We start from the raw sequence: 27713 nt of genomic DNA, 5'->3' as shown, positions 1-27713 counted from the left end.
TGCTTTGTCTGTGAATGCTGCGACTTATAGTGCGGCCAATTTGTGTACTTGTGTTTGAAACTGTTGCTGTTAAGCCATGTTTAATGTGTGTTTAATGTGTGTTCTGAGTGTGTTGCACACGTAGGCTATAAATGCTCACGTTGGCGTAGGCTCTGCATAGAACATGCCTCGGTCTGCTGTAATGACAAGAATCGTCTATGGCCACGATCAGTTCAGGTGGCTGCCTGGTGGAGATCTGCACTCTACTGACTGTACTTTTCTAGTTGCATTATGTTTCCTGAGGAGAACAGGACGAATCATTAGGGTTGTTCATGTCCTTGGGTTGACTGATTGACTGACTAAGCCTGTCTTTGATTTATGTCACATGATTCCAGGGATAAACTGAGCTTTGTGCATCTAATCCTCTGACACATAGAATTCCCAGGGCTTCCCTCTTTCCTGTGTTTCCTGTAATGCCTCATTTCCGCTGCGTAATTTGACTCAGCTCGACTCAGTTTACTTTTGGTACCAGGTCATTTTCTCTTTTCCACTGCGGACAGTATCTCCTCACATCTTCAGTTGATTACCATAACGATACTGGCTAAATCCTTTTATCGACAACAGTGGAACATCTACACTTTGTGAATTGTATGGCATAGTTTTGCCCGCTGCCGCTTTGTGAAGTCTGGTTCAAGAGAATAAAAAAAATTGCTTAGCCATTTAAAAATGACTGAATGAACTCCACCTTTTAGTATCGGCTACGCTCGATTGGAACCCTGACTGGTGTGGTGCCAGGAACTAAACACAATTTTTGCGAATGGAAAACTAATAAAAAAGCGAGTCGAGCTGAGCTGAGCTGTGCACACACACAAGAGGCACTCGAGAAACACAGAGACTCCTCAGTGTGTGACAGAAACATGCAAACAAGAGTGTGCATGTGCAGCTCCCACAGGTTTCCTCCCCTCTGGATGGATCATGGCTCCAATTCAACGAGTCAATCAAGTGTGCAGTACTGTCAGCACAACAGCACGTTTCCTCAGCTGCAACACAAGTGTCTTTTACACCTTCTACTCGGAGAATCTCTGTCACAGTGTGTTTATCGTCAGCGGATTGATGCCTCCCCATGCCCACAGTGTGTCTCAGCTGTTGAAAACACCACATCACGATGCTAATTTATTCAGAGACCAGCTGCTGTGTCAAGATGATTCTGCAAAAGACATCCTTGAAAGTTTTTAATGAGCTCGGTGATGTTAATAATGGGGACGGTGAGGTCACAGGAGTCGAGGTGTGTGCGTGTGTGCTTGCGTCTGTGCGTGGGCGTGTGGGTGTCTTTTCATATTATATGCGCATGCATTTATGTCTGTTTTGACATTCAGCATTTAAGAACACTCAGCGGGAGGCATTCAAAGAGGCAACAAGTCATTATCTTGTCATGTCGAGCAAGACAAATACGGTGCAGCAGGGGCACGCACACACACATTGATGGTAAGCAGGTCAACAATGTGCGACCTGTAGATTGGACCTTGTATTTGTTGCATAATATCATATTGACGTGGTGGGAAAATAAGTGGATTAAAACCCTCTAACACTTATAGAACTGCCATAAATAGCTTTAATGGTTTCTGCTGGTCATGAGATGACGCAACAGTAATAAACTGTTACATGACACATCAGAAATAGTTTGTTTGGATGGCTTTAAATTCAAGTGTGAATGCAAAAACAGCTGCAACTTCTATTTCCACACACAGAGACGTGTTTGTGACGCAGAATTCTCAAAATAGTGAAGTAAAAATAATGAAAAATCAAAGGTCTGTTTGCATTTAACACACCAGGCATCCTTTACTGTTAATGTAGCTGCATACATACGCAGTTATGATGCATATGCTCATAAAGATTGTGCTTATTTAGGGTCATTAAACATACAAACATGACTACAAGCAACTTTGTTAAAGAGTTATTACTTTCAGAAGTAGTGCCTCTGACTTAAATTAAGTGTTCTCCACCCAGACTTTCGTGACTTCATCCTGTTTTGGTTTGTAAGTCTGTGTATCGGACATACAGTACAGCAAAGCATCTACTGCTGAAGATGGCCTCAGGTGGTTCAGTCCCTCATGATCACTCCACAGGACTGAACCACCTCTGAACCTCCTCGCCACTAATTGATGCAATTACAGTGTCAGCAGCTGGCAGACTAGGAGGTGGGAATCAAAGGAAATGGATTGTTTTGGTTGGTGTGGGGGAGGGGAGGAGGGGGAGGAGGAGAAGACTCTCCTTCTCTGTGAAAGCCTTATTTGCCAACTCAGGCTTTAATAGGTTTGAGGGTCACATCTGCAGACTGTAAGATTTGGATTCAAGTCATTTTATAATACTACGTCAGATCTTTTGGTCACTGGAGGGGGGAGCAGAAACAGGCTTTAAGAAACAAAACTAATATCTACTCTCATCCTCATACGGTTTGTATGCTACCTAACAGATTAGTCTCCCTAACAGTCAGGTTAGATTAAGGAAAATAGTCATGGTTGAGCATCGTCACATTATGTAATTAACATAAAGTTACGTACCAACGTTAAGTTATGTAGGTTAGGTTTAGGAAAATAAGCTGGTTGGGCAGCGTTACATTACATACTTAACATAAAGTTACATATGTTATGGAAGTCAGGTTTAAAAAAAATCATGTTGAGCATTGTTACGTTAAGTACGTAAACTAAAGTTACATACTTAATGTAATGTTACGTAGGTTAGGTTTAGGAAAAGAAATATAGTTTGGGATCGTCATATTACGTACTTAACATAAAGTTACGTACTTAATGTTATGTTACGTAGGTTTGGTTTATAAAAGTAACGTTAGGTCAGTTAGGTTTAGAAAAAGAAACATGGTTCGGCATCGTCACATTATGTACTTCACTTAAAGTTATGTACTTAACGTAATGTTATATTGGTTACGTTTAAGAAAGTAAAGTTGCGTAGGTTAGGTTTAGGAAAAATAAACAGGTTGGGCAACACCACATTACGTACTTTACATAAAGTTATGTATGTTATGTAAGTTAGGTTTCGGGAAAAAAATTGGTTGAGTGTTGTCACATTAAGTACTCACTGTACCCTAAGTTATGTACTGCACGTAATGTTACGTATGTTAGGTTAAGGAAACTATAGTTAAGAAGGTTAGGTTTAGGAAAAGAAACATGGTTGGACGTTGTCACATTACCTTTCTAACATAATGTTGTGTAGGTTTGGTTTACAAAAGTAAAGTTACGTAGGTTAGGTTTAGAAAAAAAATTATGTTGAGCCTCATCACATAAAGAACTTAACCTAAAGTTTCGTACTTAACATAATGTTATGTAGGTTTGGTTTAGGAAAAGAAACATGGTTGAGCATTGTCACATTACATAACATACAGTTATGTATTTATCGGTTAGATTTAGGAGAGAAAAGTTACATATAGTTAAGGTGGAGAAGAAGAAACATAATTCGGCATCGTCCCATTAGACTTCACATAAAGTTAATTACTTAACATGACAACATACCCTGAAATTACTCAAACTTTTCATGATTTCACATTGTTACAAACACCAGTGTCTTGCGTTGAAGTCCTGTGTTTGTTTGACCATCTACCACCACAACTGCCTCTTTATGTGGACTTTTACTCTTTATACTACTTCCTTCTTTACTCCCATCACCACATTGGTCGCGTGATCACAGATAGAAAGGTATACATATGAACAGTGAATGAGAACAGCCGGCAACTTTTTGGCTGATATGATGTCGTTAATAGTAAAAAAAAGTTGCCTGTTTACACATTGAAAAAATATGAAGCAACATTATGATTCATTTGTAGTCCAATATTCACTCTCTTTTAGCTCTACTTTTGGTCACCACCAACTCCTGAGGAAAATATCTGACTCTTTCGCTGCTAAATGATGCACCATGTTCACCAGCTAGTCTCTAACTTTGTTTGTCTGCAGTTTGGTGCTCGGTCTTGTGGGCTTATCAAAACTTTTTCACAAAAAACAACAGGAATAAGAGTGAACAAAAACAGTAAATTTGTGGGCTAGAAATCCAAAACAACGAACTAGTAGAGGAACTGAGGAAACAACAAGCCTCCCCCTTTGACATACACCATATCTACTTTTCCTTAGTCCAAATCTGTCTTGGAAACATTTCATGATTTGGCTCAATACTTTACTATTTTCACCATTTCTTGGCCCCGAGCCTGAACTATAAAGATGTTCCTTCATTCACGTCCATAAACTACAAGGAAAGCGATCAGCGTTCTGTACAGTGTTTCGATTTATTAAGTCTTCAGTGTTACAAAAATGTACAATTTGTATAAACATTATTGTTCTAATAACTGAAACTTAACCTCTGTGGCCATGAAGGGAATGCACTTAGGATTACTGTTCCATGGCAATTAAATTTAATATCATTTGGTGCTCCTTCACCGCTGTTTCATTTCATATCGTTTACAAAAAATGTCCAACACAAACACAAAAATGTGTAATAAATATTTCAGGGAAGCATCCGTGGAACAAAAACAGCTATTTCAGTGGAGTCTGTGCACGTTGGTGAAGGATAATAAGAACATTAGGGACCTGCCACATGGATTTAAACGTGCTCATATATTAGTCAGTTAACAGGAAGATGTCTTGTTAGGATTCGTCTTTAAAACAAGTGTAGAAAAGCACTTACTGAAGACTAACTGCTATCACAGTTCCCTTTAAATCTTTATCATCTGAAGAGCAGCTGCAGGATCGCAGAACAAAGAATGTGTCAATACTGCTTCAGTTATTATGAGCAAATCCATTTCTCCTGACCCTGCGGCCGCCTGTAATTGTTGTTGTGTTGGCACAAATCGCTCCCCCATTAAAAGGGACCATTAAGCTTGGAAGTGTCTCAACCGTGGATAAATCTCCTCGTGTCTCCACAGCGTGAGCCAAGAGTTCATCTCTTCCTGCTCCTGTTGTGCTTCACCATCTTCTTCCTCTTCAGGATCATCTCGTACAGTTTCTCCAGGCCCGGCTGGAGCCCCTGGCCGTCCACCGCACTGCAGCTCTGCACGTGATGCAGCGTGTACATGCTCAGTTCGTGCACGGAGAGCAGCTTCTCCACCTCGCTGACAGACATGGCTGAATCCAGGTCCTGTTTGTTGGCCAGTATGAGCACGGGGACGCCCTGGTTCTCTGAGGTGCGGGTGATCTTGTGGAGCTCCACTTTGGCCTCCTCCATCCGCTCCAGCTCGGTGGAGTCCACCACAAACACCATCCCGTCTGTCCGCCGGGTGTAGGACTTCCACAGTGGGCGCAGCTTCTCCTGGCCGCCTACGTCCCACACCTGGAAGTTAATGGTCCGAGACGTCCCCACGGCCACCTTGATCTTCTCCGTGTTGAAGCCCTTGGTGGGGATCGTCTTCACGAACTCCTTCAGTTTGAGCCTGTAGAGCAGAGACGTCTTCCCCGCCGAGTCCAGCCCGATCACCACCACATGCAAACACTGGAAGTTTGGCAGGAAGGACGTGTTCGGAGCGATATCAGTCAGCTGGTTCCCCATGGCTGCAGCCAGCAACTCACACCTACTTAGGTGAGGTGACAGATTCCTGATTTAATCCTTTTTCAGTTGAGTGGCATTTGTTCCTGGCGGGGTCAGACGGTGCTGGAGACCTTATCAAAACAAACACAGAGTTAACATTTAATGAGGAGACAATGGCGGCTTCAGGATGATGTAATTTCACTCAATCAGCGTGGCATTCCCTCAAAGTTATCACCTCACTGTGAGCACAAAGCATTTGTTCAGTGTGGCTGCACACTTGAGTAACTTCACATTCTGTTACATAAAACAATAAAAGGTCTTGGCCACATTACAGAGCGTAACAGCAGCTAACTGGGTGGCTGAGGTTATCCACAGCCTAAATCCTCTTAACACTGCTAAACCTGAAGGGCTTTTCTTGGCGGGCAGATTGATTTCAGTGCAGCGGATAGATGATATGTATTCACTGTGTCTATGAGGACTGCTGCAGCAGCACTAATCCGGTTGTTGTTGACATCCTGATACCCATCAAACAGCTGCCTTTGGACAGAATACAGACACTGCGTGTTTACAGGAAGACAGGCTATTTACTCACGAGGGGAAGCATTCATCGAGTGTTGTTTGTAAAGGAAAAATGCACAGTCATGTTCCTTGATTTTATGTTTTTATGACTTGGCTGGATGTTAGGAACAACCTCAGCCACCTTAGTTTTCCTCCTCTCCTGCAGGAAACCCTCTAGTTTGCATTGCATGTTATTAATATACTGTTTCAAATGTTCAATTAAATTAAACAACTTCAAAATATCCTACCGAGATCCTTTGAGGTGAACTTTAAGGGATAACCAAACACCGTTAACACTACTAATATAAAATGCATGCAGACTATCACGCGCATAATAAACAGTCCTCCTCGTCTGTGCATTAAAAACAAAAGCCTTCATACCTTTTTAAACATGAGGAGGAATCATCATCATCATCATCATCATCATCCACAAGCGATGAACACATCCATAGTAAACAGATGATGTTTGTCCCGGCGGTCACATCCGCTCCTCTTCTGCTCCGGCAGCACTGAGGAGCTCCGGGGAGGCACGAGCGCACGGCACCTAAAGCCCTGGTGACGTCACGGCCATCCTGAAAAGTTACTTCACGCCCCCTGCTGGTACAGAGGTGAACTGCACGGTGTGTATGAGCCCATCTCAAAACACAGAAATACTGTAGTATATAAATCCTGTCTTATATCATTAAATTACTGATGCATCAACATATAAGCAGCTCTTTAATGCTGTATTTAGCAAAGTTATTTTTTTAATACTTTCATACTAACTTGGGGAGTTTAATCTACAGCCATGGGCGGATTATGAGACAATGGGGTCATGAGCTCAGGCATGCAAAAGGCCCCACTAGGTTGTTTTAGGTCGTTTCGCCTCTTTTGTGGTCATTTTGCACCTCTTTGTTGACATGACAAATCTCTCTGTGGATATGTATCTGCTTGTAATTGTTTTGTGTGTCTTTGTGGTCATTTTAAGTCTCTTCATAGTCATTTGGAGTGTCTTTGTCAATGGTTGTTTTGCACTTTTGTAGTTGTTTTGTGTCTTTGTAGTTGTTTTGTCAGACTTCGAGGTCATTTGGTGTGTCTTTATGGCCATTTTGTGTCTCTTTTTGGTCTTTTGTGTCTCTTTGTAGTTGTTTAGTGTCATTTTGTAGAACTTTTGTCAGACTTTGTGGTCATTTTTTGTGTCTCTTTGAAGTCATTTTGTGTCTCTTTGTAGTTGTTTTGTGTCTTTTTGTAGTCTCTTTGTCAGACTTTGTGGTCGTTTATGTGTCTCTTTGTAGTTGTTTTGTGTCTTTTTGTAGTCCTTTTGTCAGACTTTGTGGTCATTTTTCGTGTCTGTAGTTGTTTTGTGTCTCCTTGTGGTCATTTTGAGTCTCTTTGTAGTTGTTTAGAGTCTTTTTGTAGTCTCTTTGTCAGACTTTGTGGTCATTTTGTGTCTCTTTGTAGTTGTTTAGTGTCATTTAATAGTCCTTTTGTCAGACTTTGTGGTCATTTTTTGTGTCTCTTTGTAGTTGTATTGTGTCTTTTTGTAGTCCTTTTGTCAGACTATGTGGTCATTTTTGTGTCTCTTTATAGTTGTTTTGTGTCTCCTTGTGGTCATTTTGAGTCTCTTTGTGGTCTTTTGTGTCTCTTTGTAGTCATTTTGTGTGTCTTTGCAGTTGCTTTGTGTCTCCTTGTGGTCATTGTTTGAGTCTCTGTAGTTGTTTTGTGTCTCTCTGTGGTCATTTTGTGTCTCTTTGTAGTTGTTTAGTGTCATTTAATAGTCCTTTTGTCAGACTTTGTGGTCATTTTTTGTGTCTCTTTGAAGTCATTTTGTGTCTCTTTGTAGTTGTTTAGAGTCTTTTTGTAGTCTCTTTGTCAGACTTTGTGGTCATTTTTGTGTCTCTTTGTAGTTGTTTTGTGTCTTTTTGTAGTCTTTTTGTCAGACTTTGTGGTCGTTTTTGTGTCTCATTGTAGTTGTTTTGTGTCTTTTTGTAGTCCTTTTGTCAGACTTTGTGGTCATTTTTCGTGTCTCTTTGTAGTTGTTTTGTGTCTCCTTGTGGTCATTTTGAGTCTCTTTGTGGTCTTTTGTGTCTCTTTGTAGTCATTTTGTGTGTCTTTGCAGTTGCTTTGTGTCTCTTTGTGGTCATTTTTTGAGTCTCTTTGTGGTCTTTTGTGTCTCTTTGTAGTTGTATTGTGTCTTTTTGTAGTCCTTTTGTCAGACTATGTGGTCATTTTTTGTGTCTCTTTGTAGTTGTTTTGTGTCTTTTTGTAGTCCTTTTGTCAGACTATGTAGTCATTTTTTTGTCTCTTTGTGGTAATTTTGAGTCTCTGTAGTTGTTTTGTGTCTCTCTTTGGTCATTTTGAGACTTTGTGGTCGTTCTTTGAGTCTCTGTAGTCGTTTTGTGTCTCTTTTTGGTTATTTGAAACTTTGTGGTCATTTTGTGTCTCTTTGTTTTCTGTCTTTGGTTGTTTATCCCCTTTCTCTAGTCCTCTGTTTCTCTTGTAGTTGTTTTGTGTCTCTCTCTAGCTGCTTTGTGTCTCTTTTAGTCATTTTGTATGTTTGTTTGTTTGTTTGTTTGTTAAGATCCTCATCAGCTGGGCCCTAAAGCACAGCTTTAAAAACATTTAATAACACACATTAAACCTTAGGGACCACGCAAATTAACATTTTAAAACATGCATTCAACATTACAATCAACACAATGGGAACATAAGACATATATAATTCATTTTGTGTCTCTTTGTAGTTGCTTTGCATACCTTTGCAGTTGTTTGGCATCTCTTGTGGTCGTTTAATATTTCTTTGTTGTCATTCTGAGTCTCTTCCTGGTCGGTACGGGGCTCTTCGAGTGACACTGCCAGAGGCCTCCCCTGAGCTCCTGGGCCTGTGCCTGGTAGGACTGTTCAGTAATCCATCCATATCTACAACAATGCATATCTTATAACTTAATTGTGTGTTTAACTATGGAAGTGCTGCAATACAAAGTTAAAGTTTTACATTTATCATGTATTTATTTATTTATTTAGGATATTTTTTGGGGCATTTTTAGCCTTTAATGGACAGGACAGACAAGTGTGAAAGGGGGAGAGAGAGAGGGAGTGGCATGCAGCAAAGGGCCACAGGCTGGAGTCGAACCCCAGCCTTGTACATGGGGTGCCTGCTCTACCACTAAGCCACTGATGCCCCTATCATGTATTTATTATTAGAATTTTGTTCCTGATTCATTTCCACGAGGGTCCGAATTTTGTCCAGGTAGAGCTGATTTTAACATCTGTAAATACTGTTTGGTACATTCATCTTTAACAATGCATACTGGATTTTAAAAGTCAGCTGTAACAACTGATGAACCAGGTGAGAGTGGTTTCAAACGCACCACTCCGGAGACCAGTCTCTACTGGTCAAAAGTAGGTTTGGTTCACAGATTACCAGTGAAGGCAAACAAATCCAGCAGGGATGAGGCAGAGGCAGAGTCAATCAACAGGATAAATCCAAACAACCAAGAAAAGTACACTGTGAAGCAAAAGACTGGAACGCTAGACACACAAGAAGACAAACTGGCACTGAGAGAAAACAAGACACACACTAAATACTCTGGTGAGGGGAAGGATAACGAGACACAGGTGAGGCTAATCAGGGCGGGACAGACAATCAGACACAGGTGAAGTCATCAGAAGGGAGGGGAAACACACAGGGGCAGGAAGTGAAGTGATCTGAAACGAGACGAGTAAAACAGGAAACAACATGAATGAAAGAGATAAAAAAACACACAACCTCAGAAACTTGAGCTGTGTCATCGACCATGTTTGATGTATAAAATCTTGATCTGAAAAGTTACCAGTTCAAACATATATCAAGCATGTTCCTCAGTGGATAAATTAACGGACTCTTGCTTGGTAGACAATCAAGTAATTTGCCACAGTTGACACCAGCTCTGCATCTTCCAGTGTGACTCGTCTACGTTCTCAGTCTAACAGAGCTTTGGCTCCACCCTGTGTCCAGTCTCAAGAACTTCAAGAGCTGCAGCAAAATAAGGGTGTAAGAGGACATGGATTGTATTTACTGTATTACTATGTATATATTGATATTTGGAGCTCAAGTATATAAAGATAGGAACAACATTGTTGCTGTTGGATGTTTCACCCCGGAAGGACAAAGGTTTAAGCTGTAAACCGTGTTTTGTTATCCGAGCTGCACTCTGTGATATGGAAGTACTCATATCCTTTACTTACTTTTGTTTTTGGTCATTTTGGTGTGGTTACAAAAGTTACGTTGCAAAACATGAATCGAAATTGTGACATATCTGGATACATAATGGTAGTGACTATCACAAAGTTATCATGGTTAAACTGGGCGAGTGTGTACACACCGTTTTGACTCATGCAGTGTCTACAAAAGTCACCAGTGGAAAATAAATATTAAAAACAGACAATCTACCATACAGGACTTTAAATGCCACAGTTTAATGAAGTGCAAATGACAAAAGATTATCAGAGATTAACATCCTATTTACACAATATATGGCATCCTGCCCAAAAACATTGTTAAGTGAGTCACATTTTTAAGGAAATTTACACATCTTCAAACAAAATACAGGCAGGTCTCAATCAAATAAGAGCAATAAAACCTTCATTTAAGGATATAAGTATACTTGAATCATCTTGATCTTAAAATAATTACATTGTAGTGATTGGTTAAAGTCTTGAGGTATGCTAAAACAACATACAGAATAAGATCAGTGGTGGAATGTAACTAAGTACATTTACTTACTATCTGCTGCTTGGTACTTTGTTTTGTTGCTCATCTACTTCGGTATTTCAACATTATTTCACTGGTAGTTTTTCTTAAGTAAAAGACATGGATGAGTGGATAAGATGCATTTGTACAGTAGATGTCATTCACAAAGTCACATCCCACACAGAGGAGGGAAAGGGTGCGATGCAGCCAGAATATTCATGATTTCACACTCCCACTTTGGTGTTTTTCATTTGGATTTCATCATCTCACAGGATGAGGGATTGTTGAGTTGGTGCCACAGTCGATGTACTCGAAGGTGTCCAGAGACAGCTGCTCCACATGAGAGAGATAGGAAATATTCATCGTCATTCTGGGGGGAGAAGATGAAAAAACATTATTAGAGACGACGTGTTTTCACAGTTTTAAAGCTGCACTAAAAATATTTCTTATATTCATTATTCTTACAAAAGATCAAATGCTACGTGTAATATAGAGTGTTCCAGTGTCTTTTAATTGTTTTGGTTTTCCGACCTACAAAAAGAGCCAGATATTTTTATTTAGAGTTGGTTGAGACCAAAACAGAGCTAAAAGTACAGAAATGCAACTCTGCATGTATGCCAATATGTCTGCTTGGTGTGTTAATAACTGCTTTCTTCACCATAACAACTTTTAAAAAATGATAATAAGTCAATGTTGTGTTTTCTGATTGTTCTGCTGCCCCCCAAGTGGCCAAATGAATGCAGTTTCAAGTTTTATCATATAAACAAAATCCAACTGTTCTTTTAACCCCCTGCAAAAATAAATACAATGGTATTACAAGTAGTGCAGTATACAACAAAATTATACTGCGAAAAATGTGGTTTGCAACATTTCATTGTGGCTTGTTTGCAGTATGTACAGTTGGCTGAAGAACAACCTGTTTACTGAAGCTTTTTTGTGACCTCTACTAGGTTTTATATGTTTAATCAAAGTGTCCTCATGCAATGGTTTATATTTATATTATGTAAATGCATATACCACGGTTTGTATAGTATCTAACAAATAAGTGCTCCATGAATGGTGATGTTATGACGTAGGTCAGGTTTAGGAAAGTAAAGTTACATACTAAGGATAGGTCAAAGAAAAGAAACATGGTTGAGCAAGATCACATTTTGTACTTAATGTAAAGTTATGTACTCAACATAACATGCTTAATGTGAAGTTACAATGGTTACATTTAGGCACGTCAATTTACATAGATCAAGTTAAGGACAGGAAAGTTACATAGGTTAGGTAAACAAAAGTAAAGTCACATAAATTAGGATCAAGACAGTAAAGTTATGTACTCAACGTAACATACTCAACGTGAAGTTACATAGCTTAGTTTTAGGCACGTCAAGTTTCGTAGATAAGGTTTAGGACAGTAAAGTGACGTAGGTTAGGTTACTGAAAGTAAAGTTATGTTGGTTAGGTTAACAAAAGTAAAATACTTAGGTTAGGTTTAGGAAAGTAAAGTTATGTAAGTTAGGTTAACAAAAGTAAAATACTTAGGTTAGGTTTAGGAAAGTAAAGTAATGTAAGTTAGGTTAACAAAAGTAAAATACTTAGGTTAGGTTTAGGAAAGTAAAGTAATGTAAGTTGGGTTAACAAAAGTAAAATACTTAGGTTAGATTTAGGGAGGTAAAGTTATGTAAGTTAGGTTAACAAAAGTAAAATACTTAGGTTAGGTTTAGGAAAGTAAAGTTATGTAAGTTAGGTTAACAAAAGTAAAATACTTAGGTTAGGTTTAGGAAAGTAAAGTAATGTAAGTTAGGTTAACAAAAGTAAAATACTTAGGTTTAGGGAGGTAAAGTTATGTAAGTTGGGTTAACAAAAGTAAAATACTTAGGTTAGATTTAGGGAGGTAAAGTTATGTAAGTTAGGTTAACAAAAGTAAAATACTTAGGTTAGGTTTAGGAAAGTAAAGTAATGTAAGTTAGGTTAACAAAAGTAAAATACTTAGGTTAGGTTTAGGAAAGTAATGTAAGTTAGGTTAACAAAAGTAAAATACTTAGGTTTAGGAAAGTAAAGTAATGTAAGTTAGGTTAACAAAAGTAAAATACATAGGTTAGGTTTAGGAAAGTAATGTAAGTTAGGTTAACAAAAGTAAAATACATAGGTTAGGTTTAGGAAAGTAATGTAAGTTAGGTTAACAAAAGTAAAATACTTAGGTTAGGTTTAGGAAAGTAAAGTAATGTAAGTTAGGTTAACAAAAGTAAAATACATAGGTTAGGTTTAGAAAAGTAATGTAAGTTAGGTTAACAAAAGTAAAATACTTAGGTTTGGTTTAGAAAAGTAAAGTTATGTAAATTAGGTTAACAAAAGTAAAATACTTAGGTTTAGGAAAGTAATGTAAGTTAGGTTAACAAAAGTAAAATACTTAGGTTTAGGGAGGTAAAGTTACGTAGGTTAGGTAAACTTAACTAAAGTTACATAAGTTAGGATCAAAATAGTAAAGTTACGTAAGCTAAAGAAAGTAACTTTACTTAGGTGAGGTTTAAGACAGTAAAGTTATATAAGGTTAGGTTTAGGAAAGTAAAGTTATGTAAGTTAGGTTAACAAAAGTAAAATACTTAGGTTTAGGGAGGTTAGGTAAACTCAACTAAAGTTACATAAGTTAGGATCAAGATAGTAAAGTTACATAAGCTAACGAAAGTAACTTTACTTAGGTGAAGTTTAAGACATTAAAGTTACGTAAGGTTAAGTTTAGGACAGTAACGTTACATAGTTTAGGTAAACTAAAGTTACATAGGTTAGGATCAAGACAGTAAAATTACATCAGTTAGATTTAGGAAAGTAAAGTTACTTATGTTAATGAATGTAAAGTTACTTAGGTTAGGTTTAGGAAAGTAAAGTTACGTAGATTAGATTAAGTTAGGCAAAGCTGCATAGGTTGGGTTCAGGAAAATAAACATGATGACGATGTACCTTTAAATAACTCGGTCCTATTTGTTTGACCCATTCACCACACCAACCTGCCTCGTTATGTGGACTTTCCCTCTATATACTACTTCCTTTTTTACCACTGTCAGCGCATTTTTCACATGATCGCAAACTTCCCACTCAAGTGGGTTATATTGGAATTACTGGCTTGTTATTACGTGGTTTGCATACGAATTTTGTTGCACTGGTTTAATACAAGCTGATTAGAAGTAACCTCGATGCAGACAGGTTCTGATGTTACCACTTGCATCTGCAAAATTAGTGTAATGTAATTAGGTAAGTAGTTGCACTGGGAAGTCCCTCGGTTAGTGCAGTTTGTGTTAAGGTTTGCTGTCATTTCTTTTCATGTACTTGCATCTTGAGTTCAAATGTGACTCACTCAGATGCTTTCGGGGGAAACTCTTGACCACATTTGAGGTACAAAGCAGCTGGTCACAAGCAGAAAGTGTTTACAAAACAGAAGTGAATATTAAAAAGCCAGAGTTCGTTTTTGTGGTTAGAATCCACTTTTGGAGTCCAAAAACCAGAAGTGAAATTTCATGTGTCTGTGTTATCGTGTCTTTTAGTTTTATCTGAAAAGAACATTTCAGATTTGAAGATCTGACCCTTGTTTTTTTAAGAGAACCTGTTTTGCGGCTGTGGTTTGTGACCCTGCCTTAAATACCCTGTGGTTTTGAGATATGCTGTGAAGTGGCTGCTGCCTCCTCCTGCCTGCTGATTTTCAGATAGAAATTGACACTTACTGCAGCTCCAGAAATAACGTGTGAATCTTGATAGAGCTCGACTTGCAGTAAGTGCTGAAAGAGATAAAAGCAGTTGACGTGTGGACCTGTGCTGAGTTCAGACAATAATAATAGTATTATATCATCTTCACACAATATTTCACACTTACTTTAAGCCTTTATCGGTGAGAGGCAGGTCAATTTGCATAGTGTACTGCAAAAGACGAAAGAGAAATTAATTGTAGGACAAATACATCATCAGTACATTTTGATGTGAATCATCCCATGTGAAACTCACCGAATTCTGTGAGCGGGCCTTGAGGGCGGTCATGTTGGATATCTTGGTTTTGCCCACAACTGCTTCAGAGACCAGACCCTGAATGGTAAAGTCCACAACCTGAACTGGGACATAGTTCTCGTTGGAGATGTTGATGAGATTCTAGGAGAGGCAAAGACACACAGCTCATCAGGTGCAACTAACGCAACTTTCCATCATTAAAATCTCTCAGGGGAACTTTGTCCTTCATATAACAGCAGCTATCTGCAGCCTGTCATGTGAATGCAATTCAGGCTGTTCTCTGTAGACGGTGCTTTGACAAGTACAATAAAAAGGTGGTGGAAATTACACATATTACACTTTGTATTTCATGAATATACAGTATAATGAACTGCGTAGGAGGATATACAGTCTATCCTGCATCCTGTGCCTTTATTCATCCTGTGAATTTATGTAGCACAGTACAACAGTGAATTTCTTGTTGGATCATCTTTTTTTGTCATTGTTAGCTTCCTTGTTTGGTGGGTGCTAATTGCTTGGTACAATCACAGCATACAACACAAATACGGTCAAAAACTGCCTGCTTAGCTAGGCTACCTAGCTTTCAGTGGGGCTATACTGTTAGCTGCTTGCTGTATTAGCGTTTTTCTTCATCATGTTTTTTACATTTCAATTAGTTGCTGACTAATTTATATGGCACAGTACGACAAAGTGAATTACTAACATGTTGGAGCAACATTTTCTTTTACCTGTCAGGAAAATTTGACGATTATCGTTAGCTTATGAGCTAGCTTAACTGACATAGTTAGCTTTCTTGTTATAGCTTTTTGGTGGGTACTGCTTAACTTCTATATAATTTTTCTATGCGTTATTTTAAAAAGTTACACACATTACACATTTAAATACTTAGCCCAAAGTAGTTTAAACACAGTATACACAAATTCCCCTACGGTCAAAAGATGACTGCTAAGCTAGGCTAGTTAGCTTAGCAGTCAGTGGGGCTATCTATCACGTTAGCTAATATGTACTCGCTGCGTTAGCATATACTCGCTATGTTATCAGTAGCTGTTTGGTGGATGCTAACTGCTTGATTTTAAGATGTTTTGTAGTTACTGCTAATTTTACTAGCTAATGTTATGTTTTATTTTCTCATAGGTTACGCATTTGTTCGGTATAAAAAAATCTTAGCTGTAATTTTGGCTACAGTAGGGCAAAGCACTGTACTGTAGTTTCTTCAGTGTTGTGAACTAGCACCCAAGGAATGAGTCAATGAGTTTTTTTAAATAGCTTTTTGGTTAGATGCCTGAAATAACGTCTGTGGTCAACTCAAGCTTGAGAGACTTTCACATTTTGTTCTATGATATAAAGTACGTCAGTAAATACCCACTCGTGAACTTTTAATATTCTATGCGTCTTGAAAAAGGCGATTGCGAACAAGTGGCTAAATGAGACTACAGAACGTCGTCACACCAAGCTACACCGAACACGGCTTTACAGTCTTGTTATGGTGGTGAGGTTAGGTCATGTGACCATATGGTGTAGTTCGTACATAGCCTCACGTTAGCTTTTTACTTCTGGCGACTATATTTAAGCTTAAAAAATCATAAAAGTGGTGTTCAATTGTGAAGATTATCTCGCATCTAAAACGTGCAAGTATCATAAATGTTTGTTTGACACAGACCCAGATAGCACACATACATCTGGCCAACGTCAGCCCGATATATCAAGTTTAGATCATTAAGACGAAGCAGGGAAAACGTTTGCTCATTGCCAATACGTCGCCAAGACGTCGGCCTTTAGGCTAATTGAAAATGACCACCAGACGACGTTCAAACAATCAATAAAAGAAGCTGCGCTCAGTGGGTGCTCCTTCTATATTAATATTCATATGCTTCGTTAACTACAACCTTTATTCATTTAGGTCAGACCTTTCTACAAATATTTCATCATCCAATGTGAGAAATCAATGCTAACATTCAAAAATAGCTCATTGTTACCATATTTTGTGTGTAAGTGTGGACAATGAAGAGAGAAAAGTCAATTTGAAAAGCTTATTTTCGGCAATAATCCAAAATCCAATGAAAAAATCCCATAGGCTTTTGAAACAAGGGAACCAGTGCGATACTAACTTCTATGTTACCCTATAGAAAAATCCTTGCACAAGCTTATACTTCCTCTATTAACTAATTTTTATACAACAGAGGTATATTTGCAACATGTCAACGCTGTTTTACAGATAAATGGTCAAAATGACATTTTTAAAATGTCAAAAGTCATTAATTGTAAAAACTAAATCAGTACTTGTCAGCCCTACTAATTAAATATTAAAGACTTGCCAGAAGAGGTGGCACAGACTTGATTGTAACTGGCTCCACTCTTCATGCGGCTTCCTGTTACTTACTGTGACCTTCATTTCAACTGTATCTGGTGTGAAGTAAACCATGACTGACAGCACAGACACAGGTGTCAGGGTGACACTCCGGGGGAAGAGGAAGAAGAGGATCAGACAGCAAAGGAAGAGACACACTGCCATGGAGATGCAAACGTACAGCTTCCTGAAATGCAAACACCCAAAACAGTAAATGACATGGTGCAACCTTAACGAACATCTCTACGTGTGCAAGAGACATAAACATAGTCAGACTAATACTGTGTATACAAAATCTTTTTTTTATCAAATGACATTTAATCATACATCACTTACGTGCGTCTGGGTTTCAGCCTCACATCATTACATGGTATTACAGCAACAAGCTGGTCCTCATGGCCTGTCAGTACAAGAAAGAAACAGGGAAATAATCTCTTTCAGACGCCTTATTACCACAAAAATGATGTGAAAGTGTGGCTAAACAAAAGCTGCTGCACTTGACACAGCTGTGACTTTCGGGTTGCCTAAGTTCCCTTAATTGCAGCTATTTGAGGATGAGGGTCTCAGTTTGTTAAGGCACTGAAGTTGCTTAGAATTCAGTCAGAATTGTGAAAGTGGACAGAAAACCAACCTCTGGGAATTCGTCCGGTGCCACGACATGTGGGGCAGGTGTCTCCATTCATGGATCCGTACGGAGGGAAGTGCCTCAGTGTCCTTGCCCTCTCCATCCCTTTTGTCGGATCCAGCTCTTCTGTGTCTTTGCTGATTTTCACCGGTGTAACCATTTCACTTCAGCGAAAGAAAGAAATCCAGTCTAAAGAAGAAAAACAAGAGACAAAAATTTCTGGAATATCCACCTAAAACTCACACTAATCAAACAGTAATTACAGTGTGCAGACCTACTGCAGCAGTAAAGAAAATGTTCTCGTCATGGTCTTTGCTGAGTTGCTCTGGAGAGCTAGCAGAGTATTGTGCAGTGACCTATAAAGCCGGCCTTCCTCACAAACCTGTGACTTAGCCTTAGCCATTAACCAAAAAGTACCTACTGGCTCCTGCTTGTCATATGAAGAACGTGTTTTATGTGGGAGAACAGGGAACAGACATGGCTATCATTTTTCACTTTGAGCTGTCTAATTAGCAAAGCCTATGTATGTCTGTAGTTGTACATTCATTTTAGATTCATTTTCCATAACGGCTTATCCTGTTAGGGGTCGGGGAGGGGGCTGGAGCCTATCCCAGCTCACACTGGGAGAGAGGCAGGGTGCACCCTGGACAGGTCACCAGACTATCACAGGGCTGACACATAGAGACAGACACCATTCACACTCACATTCACACCTACGGACAATTTAGAGTCACCAATTAACCTGCATGTCTTTGGACTGTGGGAGGAAGCTGGAGTACCTGAAGAAAACCCACGCTGACACAGGGACCCACAACCCCAGGGTTGGAGCCCCTTACCCTGGGTTCCCTTGGAACCAGGAACCCTCTTACTGTGAGGTGACAATAGCCATGTTTCCATCAGCCCGTTTAGATGCGCATCAAAAAGTATTGCATCGGAAAATTATGATGGAAACGCCAAAATTCGAATTAAAATCCCCTGATTCGCACAAACTAAAATACGCTCGCTTTAGCCGGGTTTTGGTTGATTCGAAAAAATGTTGATTCGCAAAACGGGGGATGGAAACAGTTATGTTCGAATTAAGTCTGACGTAGCGCACCTCTCTCCATGGTGATATCCACACTCTGGGTCAGGAAGGCGGTAATGCATTTACAAGCTGGTTGCCAACCGCCAGAAAAAGTAGAAGAAGAAACTACAGTAGACATAATTTCTCTATAACAATCTTTAAATGGCCAATAAAGCTGATTCTTGGCCACATGTCAGGATGTCAGCAGAGTCCGCAGTGTGAGAGTGACAAAAAACAGCCCCATTTACAATATTTTATGATGCCAATTCAACTTGACATAACCCTGGAATACTGTTAGCACTAAGCATGACTGTTTTTACTTACGTAAAACTTTAAACAACCGAGTCTAAAAAATACTGCTACAAATAGAAGTCCTGACTTCAAAGGTTACAAACAAAAGTACACAAGTATTATCAGTAAAATGTAAGTACCGTAAAACTTCAATTAAGCGCCCAGTCCTTTTTACTAGCCCAGTGTAGCAGCACATTTTGACGAATAAAGGCCTGTCTCAATTAGAGGCCTGGCCTGGTTGCCAAACAGTTCATTTTTATAGAAGTTTTTTGGCTACACACTTAAGCTAACGTTAGCAGTGGTTCGCAACTGGTCCAGCCACGAGGTCCAAATTTCTCCCTTACTCATTAGTTCTGTGACCTGCAACCCACTTTTGTACCATGACCCACCTGTTGGGAACCACTGGCTCAGATCATACAAACAAATATAAATGTTTAAACTTTTGCCAGTATGGAGATGCTACACATCGTTAGCTTGATTCGATTCTCCATAATTCAATCGTTAAGTTATCGTTTATCATTAGTTATTCCTTTAGTCTGTAAGTGTCCTCAGATCAAAATAATCAAAAGGGTTTTTCGTAAAAATTAATCCAAGTTGTGAGTACTGTTTTAAGGATAAAGTGGTGTTGTGTCGGTATACTGGGTGCTGTAAAACGAGTGTCATAACTCTCTCTGATGTGCTGTCTGTCAGAGCTAGATCAGATGAATTATTTGTAACTGATGTAATTCAAAGCCTAATTTTCATACAATAACAATTAAAGTTTTACATTATAAAAGTAAAAGTACTCATTATGCAGTGTTGTCGATTATTATATTATTCTATTTTTATAACTAATGTATACCATACATATAATAACATTTTAATGCTGTAGTTCATCAATCTGGAGCCAGTTTTAGATACTTTGCATACTACTGGGTAGTACTGCAGTAAAATAAGTTGCCTATATCTCTGTTTATGTTTCTAAGTAAAAAGTAATTATAAGTGTCACAAAATGTAGTGCAGTTAAAGGGTAATATTTCCCTCTGAAATGTAGTGAAGTAGAATTGTTAAGTAGCATTAAATGGATTAAATTGTCCCGTCTTGGATAGAACAGATATGTGCAGGGTTTCTAGCAGCATTTTGTTGCAATGATGTCATAATTACCACTGTAATGTTCCTGAATTTCACTGGAGTTTGAGATTATTCATCAAAGCACTGAATCATTTTGCTTTCACAATGTGCATCACTTGTGAAACCTGAGCTGAAGCTGGTAAAACACTTAAAAAACTACATTTCTCAGCAACCTAGTCATAAATACAGTGGAATTACTGCTAGTTTATTTCTTATTTAGTCAACTGCAGCTACACAATCGGCTATAGTTCATACATATATGAAGGATATAGTGTCGAAATTTGGATAAAATTAACCTTGTTGTTAATGTAAAATATAAGCAGTACAATTGACTTTCTAGACAGTGTCTGCATCATAAAAACACTGGGGACACGACCTTTTTCACTTTAAAGTATAATTTCTGTCTGAAAATGTGGCACATTTTATGATTCTTCCAACATGAAGAAGCACTTATCCTGTAGTAAAACTAAAAAATCAGGATGACCAGTTACTGACTGTACAAACTCCAAATATATTCTCCTACATAGTGGAAAAAAGGATTACGTAACTGGATTACATGTCAAGTATGAGGATGTTTTTCTCAGCTTTAGAGGTGACAAACTAATGAAAACAATGATCAAAATGTCTAAGTTTGATCAATATTCTGCAGTGGTGGGAGGTAACTAAATATATTTGCTTTATACTTAAGATACATATTTTTTTTTATACATATTTTTAAGAACAGGTTATTTCGTGATATTCAGGAGATTAGGGGTGAAATGTTTGGCATGTTTAGAGATATATGGTGTAAACCAAAACTACACACTTATTGTATCATAAAAAATAGTTTCAGTGTGGAATCTTATATGAAGTATAATCTTAACAAAAGGCAAAGATCCCTGTGTGCACAGCTGCGCTCAGGAACGTTACCATCAGCTGTAGATACTGGGAGGTTTAATGTCGCCCCAGAGGAGGACAGAATTTGTTTGTTGTGTAATGTTGTGAGAATGGGGTTCGTTTCTTGGTTTGCTGTCCTGTTTATTTTCATTTCAATTATTTTATTTGTACAGGAAAGGATTTATAAGTGAAATTGTGTGTTACAGTTAAAGCTGGCCTGACTCAGTTAAAAACTGTTTTTCATCCAGTTCCTGTTTTGCAACAAAATCATATTACAATGCAGAATAAAAACAGAAACAATCAACAGAGGCAAAACAACAAAACATAGGCAGCTACACAGACAGTGCAGAATGGAGGACAGAAGTGAAGTGGACAAAATGGGATATATGGGCCATTCTACAGAATTGGTGCAAAGTCAGAGTTGGAAACATCTTGAAATAAATGTGTCTTTTCCCCAAAACTTTTCATGTATGTTAGTTGTATAATATCCAAGGTACACATTTCTAGTAGTTGTACAGTTAATTCTCATTTTGTATTTTCATACAGTTTTGGAATATTTTTCCTCTCCCAAAATTTGTCACTACCGAAACACAATGAAATATCACATGAAATAAATGGTTATATTAATCTATAAAAATTTTGTTTATATCTACCTTGTAAATATATTTTTTTGAAATTTCATTTTTCAAAATTCACAGGTAAATTGAAAACTATATAATTTTAACAAATTTTTTAACCATTATTTATCAGAATCATTGGATTTTGAATCCAATTTTTCTTTGAAAAGGGCATAAAGTTGTTCATAATGATTACAAACTTTAGGATTCATTAGTTTTAATACACATTGAACCAAAGACCATCACAATATCTTAGTTCATAATTCAATATACTTTATTTTTGACAAAACATCACATGTTTCGGTAGTGACGGCACATTTTCAGTAGTGACAATACCGTTTCGGTAGTGACCACAATATATTGTTTGTCACGGCTGAATAAGACTGTCATCATTTTATGTCAATAAAAATAACTAATAACTCATAAATGTTGAACACATATATATCAGACACACATCTGACATTAAATATCTGAAAATGACATAACAGTGCTTGAATTTCAGATTACACCGTTTCGGTAGTGACTGTTTCGGTAGTGACAATTTTAGATAACTAGCTAGCCTAGCTTAAAGAGGCTGATCAGCACATGGTTAGCTAGCAGTTTTCTGAACTATTGCACACACATAAAAACTATTTTTTCTGCCATAAAACCAAAAAAAGTTTGTTTAAGTGCAGTAAATAGGTGTTCGGTAGTGACGTCTCTTAAAGTTACACACTGATTTTCAGACTTTTGAACACCTTTTCTTCAAAATGATGAGACCTAGCTACTCACCATGCAGCCAAAACATGAGAGGGACAAAGGAATACTTCCTGATAAAAAAATTAGAGGTGTGGCTTAAATCAGTCTTAGCCTATGGACTAAAACCTACAATGTTTCGGTAGTGACAAGAAAATGAGGGACAAGATTTTTTACACACATTTTCATGATTTACAAAAAATATATAAAATCAATCTACTTTTTTACACTTCCATTTCAAATAAATCAAAAAGACCCTTCTAAAAAGAACAAAAGAACATTTTATAAAAATCATTTCACTATCATTTTCATGAATTGAAATTTAGGAGTTGGGGTTGGGGACAGCCACCTCACAATGTAAAGTACCCTATAAATGATGATTTTATATATATTAAGCATACTGATATCTTAAATATCATTTGGTGTTTCAATAGATAACTGCAAGATCTTATTAAACATGTAAAATTTGCATACTTAAATGTTTTTTAAATTTGGTTTTTTGTTTGGGGACAGCAGTTTGCACCAATTCGGTAGAATGGCCCATATATGAAATGTGTAATAGAGGTTAATGCTCTAATGTTGTACGGGATCTTGTTACAGATCTTAGTGTAAGTGTGACAAATTGATCTCTGACCAGAATTGTTTTTCTAAGGTGGTGCAGGGATAGGTGCACATGAAATTGATTAAGTGATGTGTTGCTGTCTTGTGCTGTGACGGGGAAGCAGAGCAGCATTCCTTATGAAGACATGAGGAATGTACTTTGCAGTGAGATGATCTCTATCTGCGTTGATATCTTTTGGCTGGATGATCATGAGAAACTGAAGTTTTGAGTCAGAAAGGAAACCTTTTTGTGGCTGAATTTCTTTGCCAGGCCTGAGATTGAGGGCAGAGTACTCCGTGTCTGGACTGAGCAGTTAAAGAGCGTCCAAGTGTGCATGACAAATAAAAATCAATCAATCAAGCAAATATACTTCTACTGGACTACAGGGGAAAATATTTAAAATATTTATATTCTTATATGGGAAACAAGTTAAAGGACATTACATTAAAGTTCATTTATGGACTGTAAAGAAGAAGTAGTAATAGGAATCAGGCTGCAGTTACTTTGTATTTGTGTTGACAGACTTCATTACCCATAATCCTTTGCTACCCATAATACGTAAGGAAAAGAGGAGAAAAAAGGTTTTTAAGTTTAGCAAACAAGTCGTACTTGCGTTCACGAGATGGAATGTACCTTTGTTTCATGTTCAGTAAAGTCACGTTCGTTCGTCATTTCCAAGCTAGACTGAATTACAACAGTAGTTTCTGGTTTAACTACAACAGTAAAACACTTAAACATTAATGCATCAGTAATAATTATAATAAAATAATATTATATACAACAGTACGATACATACAAAGGCATTGTCCACCTTATTACTAATACAGTGACATTTCCAGTGCAGGATGTTTACTTGTAATGTTGCTGTATTGACACTTCTGTATAAATATGCTAAATAATCTGAGTACTTCCTCCTCTGTAGTGTATAAAATATTAATTTCAGAGTACATCAGGCTCTTAATGCTGCCCTTTGCGTTTTGTGGCACATTTATTTTTATATCTCAAACACAGATACTGTTAAATAAGAGTTATAACTTTCGATTCTCACATTTTAAGACTGAATAAAAAAAAGAAAAATCAGGATGATCAGTGACTGACGACACAAACTGCAGATATATCCTGCTGCATAATGGAAAAAAATGTTATGTAAGTGGATTATAGGTCAGATATGAGGATGTGTTTCTCTGGTTAGACGTCACAAACTAATGAAAACAATGTTTAAAATGTCTAAGTTTGATCATTAATCTGCTGTGGTGGAATTTAACTAAATATATTTACTTTATACTACTACCTGACTACAAATCAGAGAAAAATATTTAAAATATGTACATTCTTTTACTCAACTACATTTATTTGACACTGTAGTTTCTAGTTTACAAACAAAACTAATAAAATATGATGCATTATTTTTGATTAAACTGCCCAACAGCACATACAATAGTTGAAATTAGCTCCACCTCAACCAACTACAACAGTAAAACGCTTACATGTGAATGCATCACTAACAATAACAATAATCCAATAATATGATATATAACAGTGTGATACTAACAGAGGTTTAATGAGTAATACAGTGACATTTCCAATGCAGGATTTTTACTTGTAATGCTGTGTATGTATATTGCAGTATTGACACTTGTACATAAATAGGCTAAATAATCAGATTACTTCCTCCTCTTATTATTCTGTGTATAAAATATTAATGTGAGAGTATATCAGGCTCTTAATGCTGCCCTTTTGAATTTTGTGACGCACTTATTTACCGTTAAATTACATTTATAACTTTCATTTCTCACATTTTAAGACATTGTTTAGGAAACTGAGCTCACAAAGGATTCAGTTTATCACTAAAATCAGACCCCATGTTGCTCTAAATAAACTTGCAGGACATGTTTTGTTGGCTTCATCAGTTTCCTTGTTGCTCTCATGCAGCTGTCTGTTCCAGTAAAACACGCACAACATGCGGGGGAGAGTCTTTCACGCATTACAGCAGCTGACAGGAAGGACTGAAATCAGCACTTACCTCACTTTAAACTCCAAATTAATCTGCTCCACCGCTTTTCTTTATATTTAAAGTTTATATAAGCTACATGGAGACTTGTCGAGACGAACTACTTCATGTGTGTACAAACAGAAAGTGGGAGGAACACTTCCTGCTTCTGTAGGTGACAGGTCGGTGCAGGCTGCAGATCACATGTGCTGCTTTTCATTAACTTGCCACCCTTTATGCGAGACACACTTTATGCAACACATACTGTATTCACACGCAATTTAAAATACATGCAACTCAAATGTGGGAAGCATTATAGTTTAGCCAGTTTGACCACAAAATCTTATTTATTATAACATGGCCGGAAAACCCACAGGAGCACAAAAATCTGCTGCTGGGCCCCTCTTGGCCCCCACATACAACCTTAAAGGGAAATTTCAGTTTATTTCAACCTGTCTCCTATCGTCCTAAATTTGTTTCAAGTGACTAGTGACATAAAAATAAGAGTTAGCATGTTAGCCGTTAGCCTAGATACAGCCGGGGCTTATATAGTAGCGTCAGACCTGTTAAAACGTAAGTGAACGGGCATCCTTCAAGTGCAAAGTTAGTCCACTAAACAAGCTTTTTTTCCACAAAGACCGCCTCATATTGTTAGGATAAATGTCAGAGAACATACAGAAAACGACATGTAAATGTGTTGTCTTACCTTACCGGTGTGCTGCCATGTTTGTTTACCATTTAGCTCTGCTTTCCAAAGCGCGGCCGAAATATATCTCGCCAGCTCTAGATAAAGCCCAGCTGGATACTACTCCAGGTGGAGGTGTCTCGTCCTCGGTCACATCCAGACCTTGAAAATAAGGCTGCAACCGGTCCCATTCCTTGCAACAGAAGCATTCCTCTTCTGTGGGCACTGGGGCACAGCATTCACAGGTACACCACCAATCTCCAGAGCTACGCAGCCTTGCAGCAGCCATTCCTCCTCTCTCGTCCTCTACCTGTTGCGCCTCTCTCTCTCTCCTCCGTTCTTCAATTTCACAAAACTCTTCATCAGTGTATTCTGGCTCAAATAAATAAGAGCGGCCATCAAACTCTGCAAAATCAAATTCCTCCTCCACAAAGTCGAAGTCTGGCAAAAAGTCAGCCATTATTCTATAAATCTTTCATAAATTAAATGAATGAACTTTTCAGGCTACTGTCCGGTTCTGCCTTCCAGCTGTTGCTGCTTGTTCTCGTGAGATTTCAGGCAAAGTATGAGATCGCTACTTGTTCTCGCGATATTTCGGCCGCACTTTGGAAAGCAGAGCTAAATGGTAAACAAACATAGCAGCACACCGGTAAGGTAAGACAACACGTTTACATGTCGTTTTCTGTATGTTCTCTGACATTTATCCTAACGATATGAGGCGGTCTTTGTGGAAAAAAAGCTTGTTTAGTGGACTAACTTTGCACTTGAAGGTTGCCCGTTCACTTACGTTTTAACAGGTCTGACGCTACTATGCGCCCCGGCTGTATCTAGGCTAATGGCTAACATGCTAACTATTATTTTTATGTCACTAGTCACTTGAAACAAATTTAGGACGATAGGAGACAGGTTGAAATAAACCGAAATTTCCCTTTAAAGGAAACATTTGAGACAGGGTTTTCGTTTGGATTCAACAAAGGACATAATGTACATAACCTGTTATTTGTGAGCTTTAAAGGGGCTGGGTGGTGGATTTTGTTACCCTTGGATAGACAACACATTCCAACCTCATCACATATTGATGTTTGGTCATGGATTTTCCATGTCCAGATACAATGCGAGGTACCCTGGGTGTCTTGGTTGTTGACGTTCTAGGACGCCGTGTCAAGTTCTGCCTGTTATATGCGTTGTCTTCTTTCACAGGATACCACTTACATACTGTGTCTTTCAAAATAAATGCACTACATCAATACAACAACACAAATTGACTTTTTTTTTCAACAAAACCATGTGGTTAGGTTGAGGCTTTTGTTGGCTAAACCTAACCATGTGCTTTAGTTGTTGGAGGAAAAACAAAGTCAATTCATGTCGCGATATTGACAGGGTTTGACTACACCACTCTCCTGGGTGAATGTCGGTGTATGTTGGACCCATCCCACAGAGAGAGTGGGCCCTTGCAAGTGATTCAGATTGCTACCTTGATAAAACACTAGAATCAGTTCATTAATAAGATTCGTTCAAAAGATTCATTCATCGAATCATTCAGTGCTTGGCAGGAGGACCCCTGACTGTGCTGCGTAGTCCGACTCACTGAGCTGATACATGGCTGAGCTGCTGCTGCTGCAGCCTAACATTTTAAGTTTGTTTATCTGGAAACTAAGTCTGTTAAAACAATGGGGAGGTGTGTGATTGTGTTCATGTGGCTTGACTCCTGGCTACATTAGCCGTTAGCTTGGAGAAAATGGTCCCTATGAAAGTGTATCGCTGAGAAGAAATGATTTGAATCACTCAGGGTCGGGGTTACGTCGTTCACCGAGTGATTTGTTCACCGAGTGATTCGTTCACTGAGTGATTCGTCACGCAGTAGGCAGTCCCTCCCTGCACCCTGGCTGCCTCGCGACTCCCAAGTGATTCATTGTTCACACGGACCCAATGGGCAGTTCCACTCCCGGCCTGCACGCTCGCTTCTGAGCTCAACTGAACTGAGAAATGAATGAATCGGCTCCGGAAGTGACTCAGTTCAG

The 27713-nt window shown here is 38.3% G+C and overlaps 2 protein-coding genes across 2 annotated transcripts; both read right to left on the bottom strand.

The window, feature by feature from the left end:
- Nucleotides 1-4248: 4248 nt before the first annotated feature.
- arl4d (ADP-ribosylation factor-like 4D) lies at nucleotides 4249-6602 on the bottom strand. The gene is made up of 2 exons (XM_033610753.2): nucleotides 6442-6602; nucleotides 4249-5633 (listed from the first exon to the last, which is right to left on the bottom strand). The coding sequence occupies exon 2, from the start codon at nucleotides 5521-5523 to the stop codon at nucleotides 4918-4920; it is 606 nt and encodes a 201-aa protein (XP_033466644.1). The 5' UTR covers nucleotides 5524-5633; nucleotides 6442-6602; the 3' UTR covers nucleotides 4249-4917.
- A 3879-nt stretch (nucleotides 6603-10481) lies between these two features.
- On the bottom strand, nucleotides 10482-25178 carry tmem106a (transmembrane protein 106A). Its single transcript, XM_033610693.2, has 8 exons — nucleotides 25041-25178; nucleotides 17731-17913; nucleotides 17436-17499; nucleotides 17133-17286; nucleotides 14753-14893; nucleotides 14625-14668; nucleotides 14476-14529; nucleotides 10482-11141 (listed from the first exon to the last, which is right to left on the bottom strand). The coding sequence occupies exons 2-8, from the start codon at nucleotides 17882-17884 to the stop codon at nucleotides 11033-11035; spliced, it is 720 nt and encodes a 239-aa protein (XP_033466584.1). The 5' UTR covers nucleotides 17885-17913; nucleotides 25041-25178; the 3' UTR covers nucleotides 10482-11032.
- Between the last annotated feature and the right edge of the window lie 2535 nt (nucleotides 25179-27713).

Source organism: Epinephelus lanceolatus, chromosome 21, assembly GCF_041903045.1.
Source record: "Epinephelus lanceolatus isolate andai-2023 chromosome 21, ASM4190304v1, whole genome shotgun sequence".
NCBI classification, from domain to species: Eukaryota; Metazoa; Chordata; class Actinopteri; order Perciformes; family Serranidae; genus Epinephelus; species Epinephelus lanceolatus.
The sequence above is the reverse complement of the archived record's forward strand: the minus strand, read 5'-3'. Positions and strand labels throughout refer to the sequence as shown.

Excerpts from the sequence above, each read along its gene's own strand:
- arl4d (XM_033610753.2), bottom strand. The coding sequence starts at position 5,523 with ATGGGGAACCAGCTGACTGATATCGCTCCGAACACGTCCTTCCTGCCA.
- tmem106a (XM_033610693.2), bottom strand. The coding sequence starts at position 17,884 with ATGGTTACACCGGTGAAAATCAGCAAAGACACAGAAGAGCTGGATCCG. Across the intron at positions 17,500-17,730 it reads CACCGGACGAATTCCCAGAG|GCCATGAGGACCAGCTTGTT; the intron begins GTTGGTTTTCTG and ends TTGTACTGACAG. Across the intron at positions 11,142-14,475 it reads ACGTTATTTCTGGAGCTGCA|AATGACGATGAATATTTCCT; the intron begins GTAAGTGTCAAT and ends TTCTCCCCCCAG.